The sequence below is a fragment of the Carassius carassius genome, chromosome 6, assembly GCF_963082965.1.
Source record: "Carassius carassius chromosome 6, fCarCar2.1, whole genome shotgun sequence".
In the NCBI taxonomy this organism is placed as follows: domain Eukaryota; kingdom Metazoa; phylum Chordata; class Actinopteri; order Cypriniformes; family Cyprinidae; genus Carassius; species Carassius carassius.
The window spans coordinates 14,600,136-14,623,648 of NC_081760.1; the positions used below are offsets into that span (position 1 = coordinate 14,600,136).

Genomic DNA, 23,513 nt, shown 5'->3' on the forward strand with positions numbered 1-23,513 from the left:
ATGTGATATTTGCGGAAAACGCCCATCCCTAATTTGAATGTGATTGTTATTTTTTTTTTTATTGTTTTTTTTTTATTATTGATGTTCTCCTTATACTGTAGCGCTTTGAGTCTAAGAAAGGCGCATTAGAAATAAAATGTATTATTATTATTAGAACATCCGGAAACGCTATTCAATGCAATGCACTAAACCACCCATTTCCAGTGTGACAAATGAACTAGAAGAAATATCTACTTCACTCAATATTTTACCCAACAAAAAAATGATTTGAAAAATGCAAAAGAGTAAGGAATATACCTGGGAGGATGTGACAACTACTTAGAATGCGACATAATACAATATGCAATGAAGAACGCTCCAAAGACTCATATGCTATCTTAACAACAGTAGTCCAACAATGACTGTAGTGAGTAGCACACTGCTCAATCTTTTTTTTTTATGTTTTGCTTTTCACTTTTGACTTCTTTACAGTCAAACCAAACAATATTCACAAAACCAGATATCATTTTTTATATATTTTTTTTTACTAGTGGGTGCAGTACACTATAGTTAATTTATGTAAGTGAGGATAGCAAAATAAAGTAAACTGTGACATATTATACCCAAAAATTCTTCATACACTGGACTACTAGTAAAACTGATACAAATTTGGGATCAAAAATTATTCAGACACTTTGACCTGACCATGTTTTGCTTAAGTATTATCTGACATTATCGAGATGAATTTGTTCTGAGACAGTTTAACTCTGAGTTCTTGACATATTTTATTATCATTTTATAAACTATAGTGAATAAACTATGATAAAGTGTGAAATGTTGAAGGTGTCTGAATAAATTTTGGTTTAACTGTATATTTCATAGAAAGTTTATATATTAAATAGTCAGTAGTATGTTTCTTTCAGTAGTATATTAAGAAACTGATATTAATATTATACTAATTACTATTATTAATAATATTTTATTCACCTAGGACATATTAAATTGATCAAAACTGAAAGTAACATTTACAATGTTACACAATTTCTAATAAATCCTCTGTTCTGAACTCTCTATTCAACAGAGACATAAATGCAGAGTATCCAGAAAAAATATGAAGCAGCACAATTGTTTTCAACACTGACAATATTTAGAAATGTTTCTTAAGCAACAAATCTACATAACAGATTTCTGAAGGATCATGTGACTTTTTTTTTTTTCTCCGCAAGAGGTTGAACTTCTATGATGAGTTTCTAACTTTTAATGAGCGATTCAACTATACAGCACTCGTTCTGGTAGATACATCATTCAAAATGCTAGCTAAGGTTAGGAATGAAGGAAGAACCTGTGAAAAACAGTTGAGAGGTTATCCATCTGCCCTGTCAAATCTAGCGGCTTAACCGACACTAGCGGCCCTATGCTCGAGGAGCTATTTCCAGAGATCTTCAGAAGAGGATTTAAGAAGAGGTGGTGGCCATGTCACACACGGCATTTGGTCATGTCCCTCATCCACTTCCCTGCAGGCTCGACGCAGGGGACACCAAACATGGTCTGCTCCCTCCTGAGGGAGTCACAGCGGGGGGCTAAGCAGGCTAATTCATGGCTAGCGAATAGTCCTCCCACTCAAGTCCATTGACAGAGGCAAACGGGAACGTTACACGCTGCTTATCCATGTACAATATAAGCAGGCTCAATCATGGTTTTAGACAATGCATTGTAAACCATTTTTTTTTTCTTTTTGAAGTCATAAACTTATAGGAGAACATTTTAGAAGAAAATACTATTCCAGTTTTTCTAGTTCAAAATGTAATGTTTAATTTAATGTGCTACTTGCGGTTTCTTTGTAATTACGAATTGAACTACTAATTTCTGAGTGAAAATTGTATATTGACCAAAATATAATTTATTCATTCATTTTTGGTATAGTTGGAGTGTAGCTAGTCAATAGTATAAAATAACAATTGTAGCCCACTCCATACATTGGGATGCAAAACTACAATGCACATTTATATGCTAAAGTATTTAATTAAATTCAGATTTTCTTTAATATTTTTTCAACAAAACCAATATGGAATAAAAATGTATTTCAATGGATGAAAAAAGAAATAAATCCCATCACGCCAATTTTCTCAGGCCAATATCTTGTTTCACTTGGAAAGATGGTAAAATTATTTGTTTGTTGTTGATTTTATAGTGAAGAGATAAGGTTTTTTTTATTATTATTCATCAAGGATGAATTTATACATTTTTGAACTGATACCATTAGCCAGCAACATTATTACTTAATGCAGATCTCAAATTGGCCCAATTTTTTTTTCTTAATTAGCTGTAAGTGGTTAATCTATTTCATTACATGGTCTAACTCCTGCTTAATTGTCTTATATAATTTTGTTTAATTATTAGTTTATCCATTATTGCATTAGCACACAAGGAGCTGCCAAAATATCTGTTTGATCTGTGCATATTCATCTAAAACAATACATAATTTAGTGTTTGCTCACAATAGATTAGGGCTGAAACTATTCCTCGAGTAACTCGATTACAAAAAATGATCGAGGCAAATTCCTCTGCCTCGAAGCCTCTTTTAATTTATTTTAAATCTCACGTCAGGTTCTTTCTTAAAGATTTTTTTAATGTGACAACATGTTTACGTCACCCACAAAGTAGAAGGAGACACAAGCGCTGCGTCCGAAATCACATACTGCAAGGAGTCAGCAGTGTTTTGATTTGAGGGCACGGGCAAACGTAAAGAGAACGTCGTGGCGTGTGTCCATTGCAAGATAGAGCTGGCATACCACAACTAGGGCCCTATGATTTCCGCGATGCAGAAAACGCGGAGGGAATCGTGGAATCCAGTCATAAAAACGGAATTTACAGTTTAACCCGGAATGGCACGGAATTTGCCAAATTTTGAATGAATTAATCAAAAATAGGTCATTGCACTTACATCAAATCACGATATGGACTAATATCTGTAAATATTAAGCCAGAACAGTCTATTTAAATATGAATCCTGCATGTTCTGTGTGTCTCTGTTAATGAATGGAGCAGAAGCGCGTCATCCTTTATTAAAGCCTGGAACACACCAAGCCGACGGTCGGCCGTCGGGCAGTTTTTGTGCGTCGGCCGACTAAGTTTCCTCAGTGTGTTTCCGCACCGTCGGCTGAAATTGGTCCTCGTCAGCTTTTCTTCTGCCGATTCGACATGTTGAATCGGCGTCGGCCCGTCGGTGAAAGAGGGAACTCTGATTGGCTGTTCAGCTTAGTGAACGAGTCAGTGGACGAGAATAATAGCAAAACAGCGAGCAAAGTCAAAACGGTACAGATAGAGGCTGTTCTAATGATATGTCATCTTACCTGATTGTTCCTTGGCGAATATTTCAATATTAACATGAGAGGAGTGGAATAAAAAAAGTGTTTAGCAGGATTAATATTCAAAACAGTAAGCACACGCTGCTTTGTTTACGGTTTGTATAACTTCAGCCGTCAGCGTCCGTTTCCCTTTTTGAATGACGAATATGGACGAATATATCTGCAGAAATAGACAGTTGTCTCATTTACAAGCAGGCGCAGAACTCGCATTCTACCTAACAGTCGGCAGTAGTTCTCTCGTGTGTTCAAGTGCAGCTTTTTACCACGACGCGAGGCGACAACACAGTTGGTTTTCATCAGCGCTAGTTCGTCGGCTTAGTGTGTTCCAGGCTTAACACACACTGAAACGCGCGTGACTCTCGCGGTGATTTCAGCGTCTGCTGTTTCACTAAATAAGGACGTGAACACATGAACAACATCTCCAGAACTGCACTGAGAGTCACGTCATGAGCATTTGACCGTTTGATTTGAGTAAAACTAGCGTCACATCACATACACAGAACTGTAAAGGTACGCCAACCCGTCAAAATAAAAATCCGGTTTAAAGTCAAGTATTTTCCAGATATGTATTACTATTGTTCAGCAGAATGTACATAGGCCTACTACAAAAAAAAACATTATTTTTTTTAAGGTTTAATCACACAACATATCTTCCATGTTTTATTTTTAATAGTAAATCCCCTTTGTTTACCAAAAAGTTAAGATTGCTTAATTTTCAATAATTAAAAGATAAATTAAATTAATGTTTAATGTGTTTAATGTTTAATGTGCATCTCAGAAAATGCTTGATTTAAAACCCCAACTGAATGGCACTTAAATACACTTAATTCATCTGTCAACTTTATTGTCATTGTTCAAGTACAGACAGAGAAACAATGGGTAATAATTAAATTTTTATTTTTGATGTATGCATTGCATTCTATGCATTTAAAAAATAAAAATATTTTTTCCTAAAAAAAGGAAAATTTGTTCATTTTAAGAGACCCAGGAGTCTTATTTTCTCTTGCATAATTAATATTACACTTTAATTAAGCAAAAACACATTTTATCTGATTAATCGATGGAATTTTTGGTAGAATACTCGATTACTAAAATATTTGATAGCTACAGCCCTACAATAGGTTACTAAAATCCCCCGTCAAATGTTAAAAGTAAATTTATTGTGCAAATACTACGTGAAGGTGATGCTTTCTTGATTTCTAGCTGTCCATTTGGAAACTCCCTCAGCGGTGAGAAATGGATTGCTTCTGTAGTAATGGCATCTGTCAGCAGTGCTACCCGATCATCTGTGTGTGTGTGGTAGCGGTGATGTTGACATGAGTCCACTGACACAGAATACCACTGTAGTAGCATCTCACGTCTGAATTATTCACACGGGCAAAGTACACCTGATGTTACATGGTCACGGTGACCGTCACATCCTGCTGGACAGGAACACATCCTGGCTATACTGAATCAAACAGGCTTTGAGTGACACACAGACAAAAATGTCTGTGTGTCTATCTTTTAATATTAAATAAAGTCTCAAATTTCAAAGTATGTCCAATGTATTGCAGTATTTAAACAATAAATGCCTTTTCTGCACTGGTCAATGTGGACTGAAAGATCGACGTAGCGCAAGGCGCACGTTAATAATCATCTCCTCCACATTAATACCACTTTTAGCACAAAAGATACATGAGTCATGACTAAACATCTGAAGGTAAGTTAAAAGAAAGAGTACAATTTTACAATCCGTATCCTTTCTCTTGTAATCGCTCAATCAGTGTTTCAGCATCGCAAAGATGTCTATATATATATATATATATATATATATATATATATATATAATATCTTACTGACGCCAAGCTTTGTCATCATCATAGTGCCCTGCTCCAGCATTCAGGAAATCCTGTCTGATGGGATCTCAATAAGGAAATCCCAATAGTCTTGGCTCAGATCCTGTTTCCAAGTTCACATACAGAATCAAAGAATTCACGCGGTCATCATGTTTCAGTCATACAACATTACATTATCATTTTATTTTTATCTCTTTCACAATCCTTTAAAATTTTATAGAATTTTGTAAGACTTTGAAAATAAATATAGTCTTTTTTTATTGAGCATCATTGAACAAGATATATAAAATGCCAAAACAGCAGAGATTAAAGCACAAAAAAGTGTCTTGATCATGCATGCTATCAGCTATTTTCATAGATAATTATTTATAAGTATTCGGCATTTATAATATTTTAAGCCATCCGGTTGTGGAATAGCTCTTATTTAATTCTCTATTTTTGTGTTTGTCGGCAATAACACGTCCACAGTACGGCAGCTGCTTATTGCTTAAACTGGCTTAATGAGGATGTGCAACGAAACTGCAGCTTTTACAGCAAGTTGATTCAGATATGCACACATTCAGTCTGCTTGGACAGCTAGTTTTGAGTTAGTTTAAAGTTAATTTGCTCTATTTTGGTTGTTCATTAGTTGCACATGGGTTATGTGTAGCAGGGCTCCAAACTGCGACTAAAATGGTCGCATTTGCGACCATAAATATTAAAATGCGACTGAAGTTTTTGCTGAGGTCGCCACTGGCGACTAGGCCTATGTATTTACATGTTATCTCTTAAAAAATTGCATGTAATGCCTTTTTTCCTGATTGTTTTGCATTCACATCTTTTGTTATGTTCGCGCATTGACAGAATGCGCATCGAATTTTTAGTGGGAAAAAGAGTTTTAAACAGTCCTCATCTGCCGCGCAGCAGCGCTGACACACACCTGATAAACGCGCGAGAGAGAGAAATTATGGAGACTTGAAGAGAAAGTGCAGAAAAACAGCGTCTATTTCGTTCATATCTTGAACAAACTACAACAGGTAAAGCTGTCATCTGTGTGGATATTGGCAATATCGTTAACAGTTCTCGTTTATAATCATAAGGCTTCTTCTTAACAAGATCTTAGTCCATGCTGTGTTCTGTTAATGCATGAACTTCATTATTTGAAGTGCACTTGCCGTCCAGTAGGCTAACCGCAAAAAGCTTTGTGCTTCGTTACTTTTTAATTTACAAAGTATCAGCTTTAAAAATATTCCAAATTCATAACAAAATTCAAACAATAAATACAGTTTTGGTGCTCTTTAAGGGACCGTTGACATATCGCGCCTAAAAACGCGTGGAAAACGCTAGGCGCGCCGCTTTCATTATGAGCACGCACGCATACCGCACGCCTACATTTGAAATAACGAACTTGAGCGCGGAAAAGACGCGACATGTGAACGGCCCCTAAGGCCGGCGACACACTGGATGCGTGGCGCAAGCGTCTCAGCCGCGTGGCGTGTCGCTTTTTAGTTCGGCTCCCATGTTAACAGGTTAGAGCTTGCAGACTGCCTGCGTGAGTCGCGCGGAAAACGTCTGCATGCTAGAAATAGAACCGACGCCTATTTTTACCGCGACATGCGCGCGTGTTGGAAGCGTTTCCAGGAAAAATATAATAGGAAGATGTGTTTTTATTTCATTTTGTACACAAATACATATGAGTTCATGATATTTTGATATTTGAAAGTCTATAGGTTGACATAAATTCAGATATAAATGTAATTTAAAAAATAAATAAATAATGATCGATTTTCAAATATTGCACCTGTCAAACATAATCTATTTAGCCGTCAATACTTTTGACGGTGTCCTTTATCAGTAGGCGTAGGTGTAGGTGTGTAAAAGAAAGTTGATATTGTTGTCATGAAGACAAGAGCCTGTCAACTGTCTCCCTCTACAGCAGCGCCGCGCCAGGCACGCTTCTGATGTGTAAAGACACAGAATCCGCCACGCTTCTGGGACGCTTCAGACACGCGACGCTCACGCCACGCAGCCAGTGTGTCACCGGCCTAATGCGGCAGGCGCGATCGCGAGTAGTGCCTCAGTTCAAGCAGCACGTGAACCTATCATACCTTGCTCTTTACTACTAGAGTACATAATGAACATGAATTAACATCAAAAGGTAGGCTATTTTATAAGTGATTCTACAGTACAACACTTTCAAACTGCGGAAAACGTGTAAAGCTTGTAAACATTGCAACGTAAAATTAACTTCAGTAACCTTTCGGTGTCCATAAGCTCATCAGTCAGCTAGAAAAATAACTATAAAGAGGAGCATTTTGCTATATTTATGAGCTATTGAATTTTAATATTTTTACTTAACCTGTTGTCTACATGATTCAAATCCTCCTATAAAATTAAATTTTACTAATTAGGAAAAACAGACTGAATTGTGAAAGACATGCCCTCTTAAAAATAAAGGAGCTTAAAAGGTTCTTCACAAAACAATTTTGGTTCCACAAAGAACCATTCAGTCAAATAGTTAAAGAACAATCTCTTTCTGACCTTTTTATAATCTGTTATTGTCTTCAAATGTTAAAGGTTCTTTATGAAACCATTTAGACAGGAAAAAAAGGTTCTTCTATGGTATCATGCAGCACCTTTATTTTTTAAGAGAGTATGAGAACATTTACAGGATGCATCGAGGAGGACACCAAACTATACTCAGGGGCTCAATTTTTTTGTTTGGAGCCCTGTGTAGTTTCATTGGGTATCGCTAACATTCCAAGCAGTTATCCAATAAAGTAAATGAGTTTGCTTCTCCTATATAAGCATCAGTTTTACATAAAGATTCCCAGTGTAGACTGACTGATTGTGAGGATACAACATGATGAGCCGCGGCCCCTTAGAGGAAATGCAGCCGCCACACAAAACGGACATGGCCTCGCATTGTGTGTCCCAAATTAGTTCTTGGCTATTTACATATCCAGACTGTTGCGCTATCTGAACATGTTTTAGCACCAACATTATTTACCTCCACCGAGCGTAGCTGATGATTTACTTCACTGCATTTCAATTTGAAATTTAAGAGCTAACGTCCTTTCAGAAGCACTGAAGCTTCATTTCAGTTTGGCTCTTTTATCAAGTTTATTTCTTATTTAATAATTATTTCATTTGAAGAATAACCATAGTTTTGTCATCAGTGTGTGTGTGTGTGTGTGTGTGTGTGTGTGTGTGTGTGTGTCTCTAAGACTTCAAAAATCTCCATCTGGCTCCTATTTTTAGGTTCAGTAATTTCCCTTTAATTGCAAATAAACTGTTAAGTTAGCAAATGCCTTATTTAAAAAAATCGCAAATGCACTTAGAGGTTATACAGATCACAAAGATTTATCCATACCAGTTAGCACTAGCATATCTACTCAAGATAATTATACAATCACACAGCAGAAGCTCTGGGTCCCCACAGGAAATCACCCTTTGCAATCCCAGCATGCTCCTGTCATTGCACATAAAGAAGTTCAGCCAACATCCTCACAACACAGATCAAACATCAAAACCATCAGGCCATCTTATCTAAATGAGTGCAGAAGCTTAAACTGCATGTTGTACGTCATTAGACTGACACGAGTAGATTAGAGAAGCGCTTCACCTCAATAACAAATTTAATAATTCAATAACAAAACCACTATTGCTCCCCTAAGATGTCAAATACGCACTGCACTTTCATAAAAACAACAACAGAGAGACAACATAAATACCAAATCTACACACAGTCAACATGAAATCAAAATGTTGGTCTTGTAATTCATTAATGCAAGTTATTCCAGATAAAACAAATGCTTGCTTTTTTTATAGTTTAATCAAAATAGCATCACCCACAGTACAATTAATGTTAATTAAGAGTCAGAGTCAGAGTCATTTACAATCAAAAAAATCAATCATGGCATAGTTTCAATATTTGCATTCATTTGATTTGAAATAATCATATTTTCAAAATCAATGTAATAGAATCATAAATTGTGCCACGTAAATTTGAAAATTAACATTGTTAAAATTTTACTAGCTGTGAAGCAAGAAAGATTCAATTAGCTGAATGAGATTGAAACAAACTGGATTTATTGATCATAAATACATAAACCAGTTTACTGTGCATTTAAAACAAATAGATTTTATTAATACCATTACATAAATCTCATTTTATTTGACTTGTTTAATTTATGTATGACTAACAAAGAGTTATAATTGTTAACTCATGGAAAATCCTATAGAAAATCTGAATTACAAAAAACTATAAACGTAACTGATACATAAAATAACAAAATAATTGCTGGAATAACCAACTTCTGGAATAATCAGTTGTAGACAAAAATCCATTCTGTAGAGTAATTTACATGAGTCTGAACTGTTGTTATTATTATTATTTAATGTTTTTGTTCAAAATGTCATCACTATTATATTTAGAGGTTTATGTTTGTTTCATTCAGTATCCATTTTAAAAACCATTTAAATAATCAGTTAGTTCGCCAGGTGCGGTCCAACCTAGTTATCATTATTTAAAAAAACAACTGTTGAATTCATATTTTAATAAAAAAAAAAAAATCAACCTCACTGTTCATGAAATGCGAAACCCGATTCCACAAAGCCACAAGCTTATGATACATATTTATGATTCTATACCTCTGGCCTTTGGGGGACAGCTAAAGTGTTTTATCCCATTTTTATCCACTTTTTTCCAATATTATGAATTCTTCCCCAAAGAGGATCTGTGCTGCAGCAGGTGATGCTGTCAGATTCACTTTAGAGATCTGGAGGAGAGCTCAGTGGCTTTTCAATGGCTCGGTAGGAAAGCAGCTGGTCCAGGAGAGACGCATTCTTCCCTCGGACTGGCTATGAATACACACCACCCGAATAGGCTTTTCAACAGCTGATGGTTTAGATATCTGTATCTATCGAGCAAGACGGCAGGAACATTCATATTATATTCACATTTCATTGAACTATAATTCTGCATTTTATGAAGAAAAACTTTTGTGAGTGGTTGCTATGTAGTTGCTAGGGCATTAATGATGTCTTAGAGGATCAGTGAGGTCTTTAACATGTTACTATGTGGTTGCTAAGGTGTTCTGGATGATTACTAGGACGTAAGACCCATCCTAGGTCTCTAGGAATGGCTCGGCTCCCACCTTCATGTGCATGTGATTTTTTTGCACACCACTTGAAAAATGCAATTCCATTCACTATTCACAGAGCTATTACAAGGGCCTTTCGCACCACAGGAACCTTTTCACAGTACCAGAACTACTTGTGGAACTACCCACTTTTGAGCATTTTCGCACCGCGTGATCTGGGTGCGATTTTAGTACCGGACTGCCTTTTGCCAGAACCAAATTAGCTCCTACTCCGGAGTAGGGTCTAACCGGCACAACTGGTACTAACCGTGGCGTAAGTAGAAACTGACTGGCCAAACGTGTTCAAAAACGCGATTACTGTAAACATTGTGTCAACTTATTCTGCAAGTATGATGAACAGCAATAAATATACGGACGCTGAAGTACAGGCACTTGTAGCAAATGTAGCACTGCCAGTTGTTACTGGAGATTATTAATCCTCCTTTCCATTCTTTCAATCGCTTTACATAAACTTCGACATTCCATGTCCATTATTGTGAAACCCATGAGACACAACAAAAACAAAGCTCCGATCACAGTGTCCTCCATCCTCCTGTTTTTAACGTTGTTCTTCTTTGTTAACGTTGTTTTTGAACACAGCGCACAAATGACATTGCTGTCGACTGGCTTACGTCGTTGTGAATGCAACCCTTTAAATGATACTGGGAAATAGTTCACACAAAATCGTCCCAGTACTTTAGTACTGTACATTAAGTTCTGGAACTAAAGCGGTGTGAAATGCCCTAATGTTTATCGAGAGGTTTACTGACCAGTGGCGGCTCGTCGGAGAGGCAGAGGAGTAGGGCTGGGCGATATGATGATATTATCATATATCGACAATGTCTCACAAGTATCGCGATGTCGATGTCATCAGTCAGTTAACAGACGATTATCAACATTATCATGGAAAAAGGTAAATGATTAACCTAGTAAGTTGCAAAAAGTATTTTACATAGCACCATAGTCACCACACAGGTCTTTATGCGTGCAAGAATTAAATAATTTAGTAGGAGGGTTGTAAATTTGAAAAGTTATTCAATTTCGGAAATTGGATCAGATGCGTACGTTCAGGAATCAAATAACTTGTTATAAAATTACATTTAAATTATTCTATTTGATTTACGTATGCACATTTATTGTGATTTCAAAAGATTAAACTGCAAGACGACGAAATAGAACTAACTTCTGCACTCGCAAACGCACACACATAGCACACAAAGAGGCACAAAAGCCTCTTATATACTCAAACACTGGATTGAGCTCTCTTTCTCACATTCTTACACATTTGACTGGACAAATACACATCCCATAAACATAATCGATTAACTGAATGTAAAGGTTGAGAAAGAAAACAAGGGTGTATTGGATCCGTGCATTGACGGCAGCTGTCGCCAGTCATTATAATGTTAATCAAAAGAACAAAATAAATATATTACCTCACTGATCATTTTTGTAACCTCAGTTTATATTTTATTTGCATGTTTTCAGCACTGACTACTGTAATGGCAATGATCCAATATAATTTATCCTTATAGGGTATAGGCCTATTCTATTTTGATCTGCAGTTTAATAAAGGCTAAACAGAAAAAAGACAAAAACTAGCACTGCATGAGTTTCTGAATATTTAAACAGACTGTATAATGATGAAAATCCACAAGCATGACAGGTAAAATTAAAAGACAACAATTCCTGTAGCGCACATTTCTGTGTAATATTTTTACAGATTTCTTTAACCGTGTATACAATACAGTTATTAAGCTGAGATATAGCACTATACATTTTTAATTCATTTACAGTTTTGTTGCAAACAGATGAAGAGGCTTCATAGCTCGCACTCGCATGTGTTCAGAGTTTCGGCAGCCCAACACTGAATATTATATGGTGGGCATTGTATTTTGAATAAAATAAAATTTATAATACACAATTACATTTAAATTAACCGGCTTCTAAATAAATAAAGCAGTTATTTTTATTTAGTTAAACATTTATCTAAAGAAACCTCCGCCTAGTAGGCTACCAGAAAGATAAAAATATATAAAATGTATATATAGAATATAATATATCAAATTTAAGTTTTTGCTCAAAATTAGTTTGTAATCCCTGCAAGATTTTAGTCATAGGCCTACATGATAAATTGTAAATACGTTATAGCTTGACTACAAGTTTAAAACAATGCTGCAATTGTTATAATTAAGGAAATTAAACTGACCATCATATAGTTACACGGGCGATAATGCCAAAAAGAAAGAGAAACATCGGAAAATAGGAATATTTTATTTAAGACATTATGACATCAACATGCATTTATCATTATAACAATCACCGCCAGGATCTCCGACTTCACCATGATGAACTTAAAACTGGCTTCTGTTATTTTTCATCCACATTTCCTCCTCACAAAACGAAATTCTTTTCAAACACAAATTTGATAAGAACAGAGGGGAAATTATTAGCAACACCGAAATATCTGCAAAGCTAATGGGTTTCTGTTAAAGCACAAACTAAGAAAAGTAAAACCAAACTTTGAGACAATAATTAAGACCAAACTGAACATGATGTGTGTTTATGGTGCATGTCGGCAATATTGTCTCAGCGGGGGCAGGGCGTGGTGGAGGTGGGGCTTAGGTAGACGATATTATGGGATATCACGGTATATTTAAAGGCGATTATCGAGAAGATATTTTTAACATATTGCCCAGCCCTACAGCGGAGCCACAGCTTCCTCAAAATTTTGAGGTGAAAATGGAAGGATGCCAATTTAAACGTTAATAAAATTCACAATTCATTTAAGTTTATGTCTATGTGTTTTATTTGTTAAATTATATTATTTTGCTGTATGCGTGTCGTTTTCTTTAAGTTTTCTGACTAAAAGCAACATATAAGGAACTCCCGCACACTATCTTAACTTGCAAAATAAATTTTAAATCGCACAACATTTCGGTCACACGACCGACCGACTGTTAAAGCACTGCACACTGAAAACAAATGAAATGAAACCATGGGTGATCCGTTTCTCCACAACTCATGTGTCACGTCTGGATAGACTGATTGTGGATCGCCTCAGGAAACCAAAAATCAATTTAAGCGAGACTGACAATGTTTACAGGCCCACCTCGAGGTGTTTCTCAAAGCCAACATCCACAGAACAGGAGCTCAGCACTTTTATAGGCCTTATCTTGATATTAAAACACCGTCAGGAGTCTGACTGTCAACAAACGGCCCTCAGGGCACCATGGAGAGCAGGGTGTGCCTCCAACCGCCCATATACATTTCACAAACCAAAGAAACAAAGAGTCAGGTAACAGAATGAGATCTCGTCCATTTGCCGCTGCTTTTCCTTCAGCTCGGGTTATATTTACCTGGTAGATGCAAACAGGCAGGGATTCTGAGTAATTTCTTCTTTTTCACTTATCCAACATGTCTGAGGAGCTTATGGCTCCCTTGGTGGCGATCAATGAGGGCATTTTCTCATTAGTGAACAAGACCGAGCTTTTCAATATCTTTAGCATTCCCCAGGGAGCTTAAGTGACGAAACAGGAGGGCAAGTGAACACAAAAGAGACTAAACTTGAGGTGGAAAGCAGCAGACGCTTTAGTATGTACTTGCTGGCCTGCTGAGCTACACAGCAAGATCAAAACTCTTATGAAACGCAGGGTTTTTCCACATAATTAAACCTGAGCTATGTTCGAAATGTAAAATTAGTATACTTTTTTTTTGCAACAAATAATATATATTAGTATGCATTATGCAATGATTTCCAAATTCAAACAATAGTATGCAACACTTTTGCTACATGACCTAATTACAGTTTCCACTGCTAATGAAAATAAAATTAATAACGCAGATGAAATGGAATCAAATCCAATAAAACTAAATACAATGCAATGTAATAAAATGCAATACATTTAAAAAATGCAATGCAACTAAATGCATCAAAATGCAATGAAATGAAAAGCTATTCAAAGCAATAAAATTAAATTAAATAAACATTAGAAAGCAAACTGTGACTTACCGAGACTTCAAAGACTTCCTGAGTGCCATCCAACATATGGACCCGGATGGAGACCTGTCGGCCGGGGGGCATGGTGGGAGGCCGCTGGCCGGGCTCCAGCGTGCTGATGCCCATGCTCTCGGGGGCCCCCAGCCTCTGTCCTGCCACCGAGGGCCGCTCCTCTGGCTCCACCATACTGCTCAAACCCACCTAACAACAAAAAACATTTAAATGTTTATATGAGGGCCAAAAATTTTGCAAACACTTGAAATGGAATAATCCACCCCTAAACACATTGTGGCTGACTCCATACCATGGTATAACTACAGTACTTTTCTATTAAGCTGGTCTAGTGATCGCACTAAATCGCAAACATAGTTTTCCCTTTTTTGCAGCTGGAATTTCAACCTCACACGCTGCTCTGGAAAATGCCAAGGAGGACACAGTGATTTATGATTCCTGCAGTCAACAACTTGTGCAGCTATAGCAGTTTCTCACACACGTCTTGATTTTAACTCGTGTTCCGCCTGACTGCTAATTATCCCAATAAACACAACTGTTAGTTATGACCAACTCAAAACAAAAACCAACAATGGGAAAAAAAAGGCACCATACAAATGAACCTGGCAGCAACAGTTCAGGTAAATTTGTTTCACAGACATACTTTTAATTTTAATCTCATCTGAATCAGTTTTTCCTCGTTCAACCTAGCTAAAAAAGAAAAAAAAATAGGAAATTAATTTCTCAGCTCTGAGAAATCTAATTCTGTCCAAATGCAATGTAATAATAACATAAAAAACATGAAATTCAAAGCAATGCAACAAAATGTAGCTCAGTGTAAAGAAATAAAATGTAATGCAATTCAATTGGATGTAATTCAATGTCACAAAGTGCATGCAATTAAATTTAATGCAGTGCAATTGTATAAATGTTGTATAAACATGTTTGCATTTCTACAATTTCACAACATATTTTAACTGCTTCTCACATTTATATTTTCACTAAATATGAAGGATGCACTAATTAAAAATGTATTTCTTCCCTCAGAATACAATTGTAGCCATAAATCATTAGGAAGGGTTTACAGGCATTAAATCCAGGGATTTATAACCCTAAAGAACCAGATCGCACACTGTACCTCCAAAATGATGACTTAATTATAGGCTTGCGTGGTTGAAAAAAAAAAAAAAAAAAAAAACACAATTTTAACCTTTAACTTTTGAAGCGCATTATGATACAGAAACATTCATTAAAGATGCCAAAATTCCTTCAACTAAGATACTAAAAACACCTTATACTACTGGAGCTGTCCACATACTAACCCATCTTTCTAAGGAAGTGAGACTTAATGAAATGCTGATTTGCCCACTTACATCTAAACCGTCTTACAGACATCCTCCAAAATACTCAGAGCCTTTTAAGATGCAGTCAGGGAAGGAAAAATGCATAATGTCTTGAATGTTTGAAGGATCTAAATTATACAGAACGCTACCGAATTATAGTCGTCTGTAAAGTAAACAGCACAAAATAAGTCCCACTTCTATTTGAAGCAAGCAGAGTTCTGCCTTCTCTGTTATAGGAACCGGCCCAGAGTGATCTTTACCTTCTTAAAAATCTGTGTATTTCAGAGGACATCAATCAATTAACAGCAATCATAAACTGCAGATTTACAGTATTTCCTTGTCAGCAATTTGGCAGATGTTTTGACACTGATGCCAAATCATTTTCAGAATACAAAAATGTTGATCATAATGATCAAACATGACTATAAATGAGAACATTAATAAATTAGTGAGAAGATTATGATAGACAAATGTATAACAGACAGATTTATGTGTGTGTATATACATATATATACATATATATATATATATATACACATACATATATATATATATATATATATATATATATATATACACACTAAGTAGACATCCAAAAGGCCCTTTTTACCGCCACATGTACCGCCGCGGCGGCAGTATAAAGTGCATTTGCAGCCTTTGACCGCTGAGTGGCGCTTTAACCACAAGTTATCAAACAAGCGCATCAAAGCACATTTTCGATAATAGACGTCAGTTTTGCCTCACTGATGTGTTAGATTTGATGGCTTCAATCAGGGAAAATGAAAGAAAAACACTGTAGTTAAAATATTTAATATCCACAGACGAAAGTTTGGTACTTATGAAGTTATGTGCATTTCTTAGAACGAATTCAAGCAGGATGTCAAGCCTGTGCCTGAACCTGTGATTATATTTTCTCTAATCTACATGGTATTAAACCATATTTTAGATTTGACACATTTAAAAGGTGTGCAGTATTATTTATATTATATTATGCGTTATATTATTCAAAAGAAATTGTGGTTTACTTTGCATTGGAGCATTAAAAGTGGTAGCCTATTTTAGGGGGGTTGGCTACATGGATTAATATGCAAAATGTCAATATTAGCATTACTTTATCACTGAATAACTGTTTTCGGCGGCACTTATTTAGTTTAAAAGTAGAAATGTCAAGCTTTCTATAGATATCTCTCTCATGTATTTCGTTGAGTATTCACGGAGTTACAGTTCATTTTAATGACGTGTTTGTAAATGAAGATCGGCGCAGACAAAGGCTGCAGATAGCACACCTTGTTTGTTATCTTTATTTTATAAGTTCACAAAGTTTTGCCGTTATTATGTCTGTATCCAAAAAAAGTAGACCCTTTACAGATTCGATTGATGTATTGCTCTTATCTGTACGATTAAAACTGAAAGTGTAATTTAAGTTCTTTTCGGGGTTATCAGGAGAAAATGACTCATAACGCGCATCCGCGTTAATCGACTCCAGAGGGTTAATAAAACAACATGCATTTTTGTTATTCGTTACCTGTCCTTTAACTTATTAGGAAAAAGACATTTGTCCGTAAACTGATTAAGAAATTGTTGCATGTTTAAATGTGAAGCACTGTATAATGTCGTTCCCATTATTTAGGCCTAATTTGCCTATATATATATATATATGTATATGTGTGTGTGTTTCTTTAGCTCAAGTGGTAGAGCATTGCGTTAGCACAAGGTTATGGGTTCGAATCCCAGGGAACACATTATTAGAAAATTGTTAGCTTGAATGCAATTTAAGTCACTTTGGATAAAAGCGTCTGCTAAATACATGAATTAAATTTTAATTTAAATATTTATTCATTTATTTATTTGTGGTCGACCAATATTTGGTTTTGACAGCTGATATCTTGGCAGTCACTGGGGCGGATAGCGGATATGAAGCAGATATAATTTCATATATATATACATGACTATGAAAATTGTAGATTCACACTGAAGGCATCAAAACTATGAATTAACACATGTGGAATTATATACGGAATTATATACATAACAAAAAAGTGTGAAACAAATGAAAATATGTCATATTCTAGGTTCTTCAAAGTAGCCACCTTTTGCTTTGATTACTGCTTTGCACACTCTTGGCATTCTCTTGATGAGCTTCAGGAGGTTATCACCTGAAATGGTCTTCCAACAGTCTTGAAGGAGTTCCCCGAGAGATGCTTAGCACTTGTTGGCCCTTTTGCCTTCTGTCTGCGGTCCAGCTCATAATTATATATACATATATATATATTTTAATATATATATACACATATATATATATATATTAATATATATTAATATATATATATATATATATATATATTAATATATATATATATATATATATATTAATATATATATATATATATTAATATATATATATTAATATATTAATATATATGTATTAAAAAGTGTCAAATAAACATACTTATATTTAGATAAAATATTTTTCACAAATACATAAATATTTGATAAAAATATAATTTAAAAAGCAAGTAAACACTGTAACCAACAGGGCACTCAGTATTCTGGGAAGTTTGTGTGCATTGGGAATCATATTTTTCAAATAAACTCAGGGTTTTTATAAAACTCAACCCTCATTTTACATACAGCACACAGTTAAAATGACAAATATTACAGTGGGCAAATGCATAAAGCACAGCATAATTTGAAATCACGAGTTTAAAGTTTAAATTCAATTCACACTGACCGTCACACAGAGAACACGCGAACATGCTGGATACACATACACACTTCACAAGAAGCCACAGCTGGATTCGAATAAGTTTGCAAGGTTTGTGAAATTAAATGTTCTTTAGTCATTCAAAGATTTGTTTAAATTATATAAATGCGTATTTGCTTAATTCTGACGGCAAACGAAAGTTTTATCATGTTTGCCTTTCTATTACTAACAATATAAAAGCAATCATCATAATATTTTTTATATACATTAATTCCTTTGTTTATTTATTCTATCTGTTTATTAGACAGAAACTGTTAATGACGAGACAGTTGACGAGAATGTGAGCACTGTGTGTTCAGGCACTGCTGCTGTTCTCAGCGCAGTCAAAAATAAAAGTCCTCAAACACATCGGCCAAGCAGAAAAACCTATCGGCCTATGCCAATAATTGAAAAATGCAAAATATCGGCCTTGGCGATTGTAACGATTAAAACTCCATAATCATCGGGAAGGAGGCGGGAACCGGGGGACAATCAAATCAAACTTTAATAATCAAAATAAACACAAAACAGCGTGTCAGCCCCTCACAGATGACTGATGCGCACAAATAAAAAGCAAACACAAACTAAAAGCCCAGGCCTGGTCCTCTCTCGTCCGTCACTGTCGTCGCTCCGGTTTTATATCCTTCCATCTCCTCCGTGGGCCTCGAGACCGGTGGGTCGAACAGGTGTAGTTCATCTCCAATCACTCCACCGGCCTCGCTCCTGTTCCCACGTCTCTCAGCCCCGCCCCACTCGTCACATACCCCTATCGCCCCTCGCAGGCCGGGGGGTACCCTCGAGACTGCGCTCTACTCCCCCCTCCCTCCGGGGGGGACCGCTCACGGGGACCTGCGGGAACCTGGGGGTAGCACAGACGAGGCGAGAGAAAAGGAGATGGAAGGATGAGGAGCGACAGAGACGAGAGAGGGGAGGAAAAAAAAATAAAAATACATTTCGGTTCCCATATGCACTGCTGCTCGGCCCTCCACCAGCTGGGTGATCTCCTCCGCGGTGCCTGGCGGTGGCACTGGACGGCCTTCGGCGGACTGCAAGACACTCCTCCGCCGCCTGGTGGACGGCGACGACTCCTCCGGTTTTGGGCAGCCGGCAGGAGTCCCCCGTTCCCTGCTCCTCCCCATTCTTGGCGGATGGCAGCAGGCTCCGTCCCCTGGCGAACGGCGCCGACTCCTCCGCTCCCTCACGGATGGCAGCCGCCCCTCCACATCACGGGCGGCCGGCAGCGAGCTCGCCCGTCCCCGGCAACTCATTCCAGCCCACCGCCGATGGCACCGCGGATTCACCACAGTGGCGAGGGATCTTCAGCAGCGCGTCCCTCCTTCTCCCGGGCTTCGGCACCACTGTAACGATTAAAACTACATAATCATCGGGAAGAAGGAGGCGGGAATCGGCGGACAATCAAATCAGGTTTTAATAATCAAAATAAAAACAAAACAGCGCGTCAGCCCCTCACAGATGACTGACACGCACAAATAAAAAGCAAACACAAACTAAAACCCAGGCCTGGTCCATCTCCTCTGTGGGACTCGAGACCAGTGGGTCGAACAGGTGTCGCTCGTCTCCAATCACTCCACCGGCCTCGCTCCTGTTCCCACGTCTCTCGGCCCCGCCCCACTCGTCACAGCGATATTATCCGTCGACCACTAATAAATATATATATATATATTTTTTTTTTTTTTTTTTTTTTTTTTATATATATAAAATTATACATTTGATAAATAACTGAAAATGTTTTATTTTTTCAATTTTTTTAAAATCACGAATTGATTAACTGAACAAATAAACAACAGATTAATCAGCAACTAAAATAGTGGTTCATGTTCATGCCCCCGGTATAGATCACTCCGCCTGTCCGTTTTCACTCCTTTTAACTTCTGTTTTTATTGGCAAAAATCACAAAGCAAGCAGGCAGCTGGCCATATTGTGTCTAAAATGTCTGCTACTTGATATAACCATCTTGTTTATTGAACTATTGTACAAAAACAATACCACTGTTTATTCAGTGTGACAAGCCTTATGATTGGGTGATAAATATCATGTATCTACTAGCCTGGTCTCTAGATATCGACCAATGAAAAAAACCCTCAAACAAAAGATTAAAATGTAGCTGCATGGAATGGGTTACTATGGGAAGCACAGATGGAAAATGGGCCAAACTTCACCACTGACTGAACCTGTTGATATCGGAGGAAACACACTTCACTAGATAATCAAACGTAAAAAAGGGTGCATTTATATCAAAGAGAGATCAATTATCTGCTTGTAGCACTGAAAACCTATGACAGTATAAAATGTGGTTTCCATGGAGACAAAATTTTCAATTCTTCAATAGGAACCTAAATCAATATAAATATGTACAGAGGTGTTTCCCGGTATTTACTCAACACAAACACTGTCACAAGGATTTACATACAGGAAACAAACATATCATGAAAAACAACACTGCAGCACAAAGCAACGGACTGTGATTTCATTCTGCATACAGAACGTACAAATGAAATACCAGACACATAGAAAAAAAATGATATAGCATTTACTTGCAAGACAATTTCACAAATAATTACAAAGAAACAGCACGTAATATTGAAATGAAATTGAAATATTGAAGTAGAAAGACTACAGTAATCTTTGTAGCAAAGCAAAATGCAATGCAATAAAGTAAAATAAAATAAAATGCAATTCAGTAAAATGAAACGCAATGCAATAGCAAATAGTGTAAAGCAACGCAAAAAATAAAAACAAAATGCAGTGCAATGCCATAAAAAAAACAGTCTGTTACAAAACAAATACACTAAAAATAGTTGTATTTACTCATAATATTAATTACAAAGAAACCATACAAAACCGTACAAAACATAGAATTAAGTAGAAAAACTGAAACAGAATCAAATATGCTCCAATAATCATTTTTATATTTACAGTATATCATTTTATTTTTTTTTGCAGTGTAACTAAGCCACTATAAAAAATTGACAAAAAAAAATGACAAAGACTGCCTGAACTTACTAATACTCAGTGATTCAATTACTTGAAGAACACTAAACAGGAGAAATGATAAACAAACACATTCCAGCACTGATTGAATCTTAGATTACATTCAAAGATCCTCTTAAATTATCCTCTTAGATCCAGACGCTGAGCTCTCATCTGATTCCCAAAGAATCACATTCCTCACCCGGCCAGATGTGTGATAGAGAGACGAGTCTCAACAGGTTAAAAAGCATGAGGGGTTTTCTGCTATCTACATCGTTGGAAAACCCCTCCGACTCAACCTTCACTAACCACCATCCCAAAGACCACCCATTATTGATCCTGTTGAGTTTGGGGAGTCTATCCTGTGGCATTATGATACAGGTAGATCCAGTGGATGGGATGTTAATGGAGTTAGAGCTAATCAATAGAGCTTAGCAGACATTTACAAAGCTTTGTTCAAGGGAACGCAAGATGTTCACTGTACACACCTATTATCATCCCTGTTTTGATGTCAGCAAATCGGTTTGAGCGAATGCAGACAACGTGATGAATATTCATGAATCCAGCAACCCTTAGTATGTTTTAGTAGAAAGCGTAGTATTATACATATACATACATATACATATATATATACATATACATATACATATACATATACATATATATATATATATATAAATATAAATAAAATCCAATGACAAGTTTGTCAATTTTTTATTATTATTTTTTTTTAGTTACACCAATTCTGTTAAGCAGTCAAGAGGTCATAGTTATTGGTCAATTAAAATGGACAGATTTTAGCAGATGTAATGGCTTTTCCAAAAATTATAAATTGTTCACTAACAGTTTTGTTAATCAGTAAAGCAGTAGTGTTACCAACTGATGATCTCAAAACAAATATCACTTGATTTGGCTAAATAACGTATCAGAAATTCAACCAAACAGTGATAGTTAGCAGCTGTCAAATAATTATCTCCAAAAAAGCGCCAAATTTATCGGCATTTCGCAAATATATCTGTTTCTGTAAAACTTCTAACCAGGTATTGGTAATAATGACTGACAAAAGCAAAAGAGACTTAAAAAGAAAGAAACAGAACAAGATTAATAGACAAAAAAAAAAAAAAAACAGGAGAAGAGAGTGAACGGGACAGAGAAAGACCAACAGCCTCCCATGAAGTCTTCAGGGGCCGGTTCACAAGCACAAACACTACAATAAAGAGGCCCATTCTTTCCTGTCCTGGGCTGAAGTTACTGGCTACACACATTTAAACTGAATGAGTAATTGAGAAGCAGCTCCTCTGGGACCTTTAATTCCTTTCGGCTGGCAGTTTCATTACCCACCCAAAACCCACTCGTTCAGGACAGAGTCTTCAGAGTCTAATTTATGCATTGACCAATGAACGTCTGCAGCTCTATTATCAAACTCTCACTGTACTAGAGCAGCCTGTTAATTACACAAAGGCCAGTTAACAAGAACAATGCAAATACAAACGGAAGATTTCTACAGAACTGGATTTCCATTCAAACAAGAGCCAGTAAAACCCACTTACAGAAACATGATGACAAATGCACATTAATCATCTTTAATCTTCCTAATGCTTTCTTTAGTTCAGCCGTTTTTTAACAGGCCATTTGCAGAAATCAAAGGAAAAAGCAAAGAAACCTCACTGTTGTTGGGTAAAGCTGACATTTTAACCCTGCACTGATCTGGTTTATGGTTTGAAACATGCATTTCAAAAACTCCACTGGTTACTGGTTCAACAGGTTGACCAACCTTCTTTTGCAGGAAGATTAAACAAGACTTTCTCACACTCCAGCTTCTGCTAATATCATCTCAGAGGAGCTTCATTTGTGTTTACTCAGAACTCAGAAATCTTCCCCAAAGGAGATCTGACAAATCTTTCCTTAGAAAGCCACGTTTCTAGCACTTGTAAAACTGCATTTTTCCATCTCAAAAATATATCTAAATTACGGCCTATGCTCTCAATGTCAAATGCAGAAATGTTAATCCATGCATTTATGACCTCAAGGTTAGATTATTGTAATGCTTTATTGGGTGGTTGTTCTGCACGCTTAGTAAACAAACTACAGCTAGTCCAAAATGCAGCAGCAAGAGTTCTTACTAGAACCAGGAAGT

At 36.5% G+C, this 23,513-nt stretch overlaps 1 protein-coding gene across 1 annotated transcript in view; it reads right to left on the reverse strand.

The window, feature by feature from the left end:
• The window catches only part of LOC132142400 (FERM, ARHGEF and pleckstrin domain-containing protein 1-like), a 114,079-nt gene that overhangs the window by 78,184 nt on the left and 12,382 nt on the right, over window positions 1-23,513 (reverse strand). The window contains exon 2 of the mRNA XM_059552223.1: window positions 14,321-14,509. Within this exon, the coding sequence (XP_059408206.1) occupies window positions 14,321-14,494 (174 nt within the window). The 5' untranslated portion in view covers window positions 14,495-14,509. The remainder of the gene's footprint in view (window positions 1-14,320; window positions 14,510-23,513) is intronic.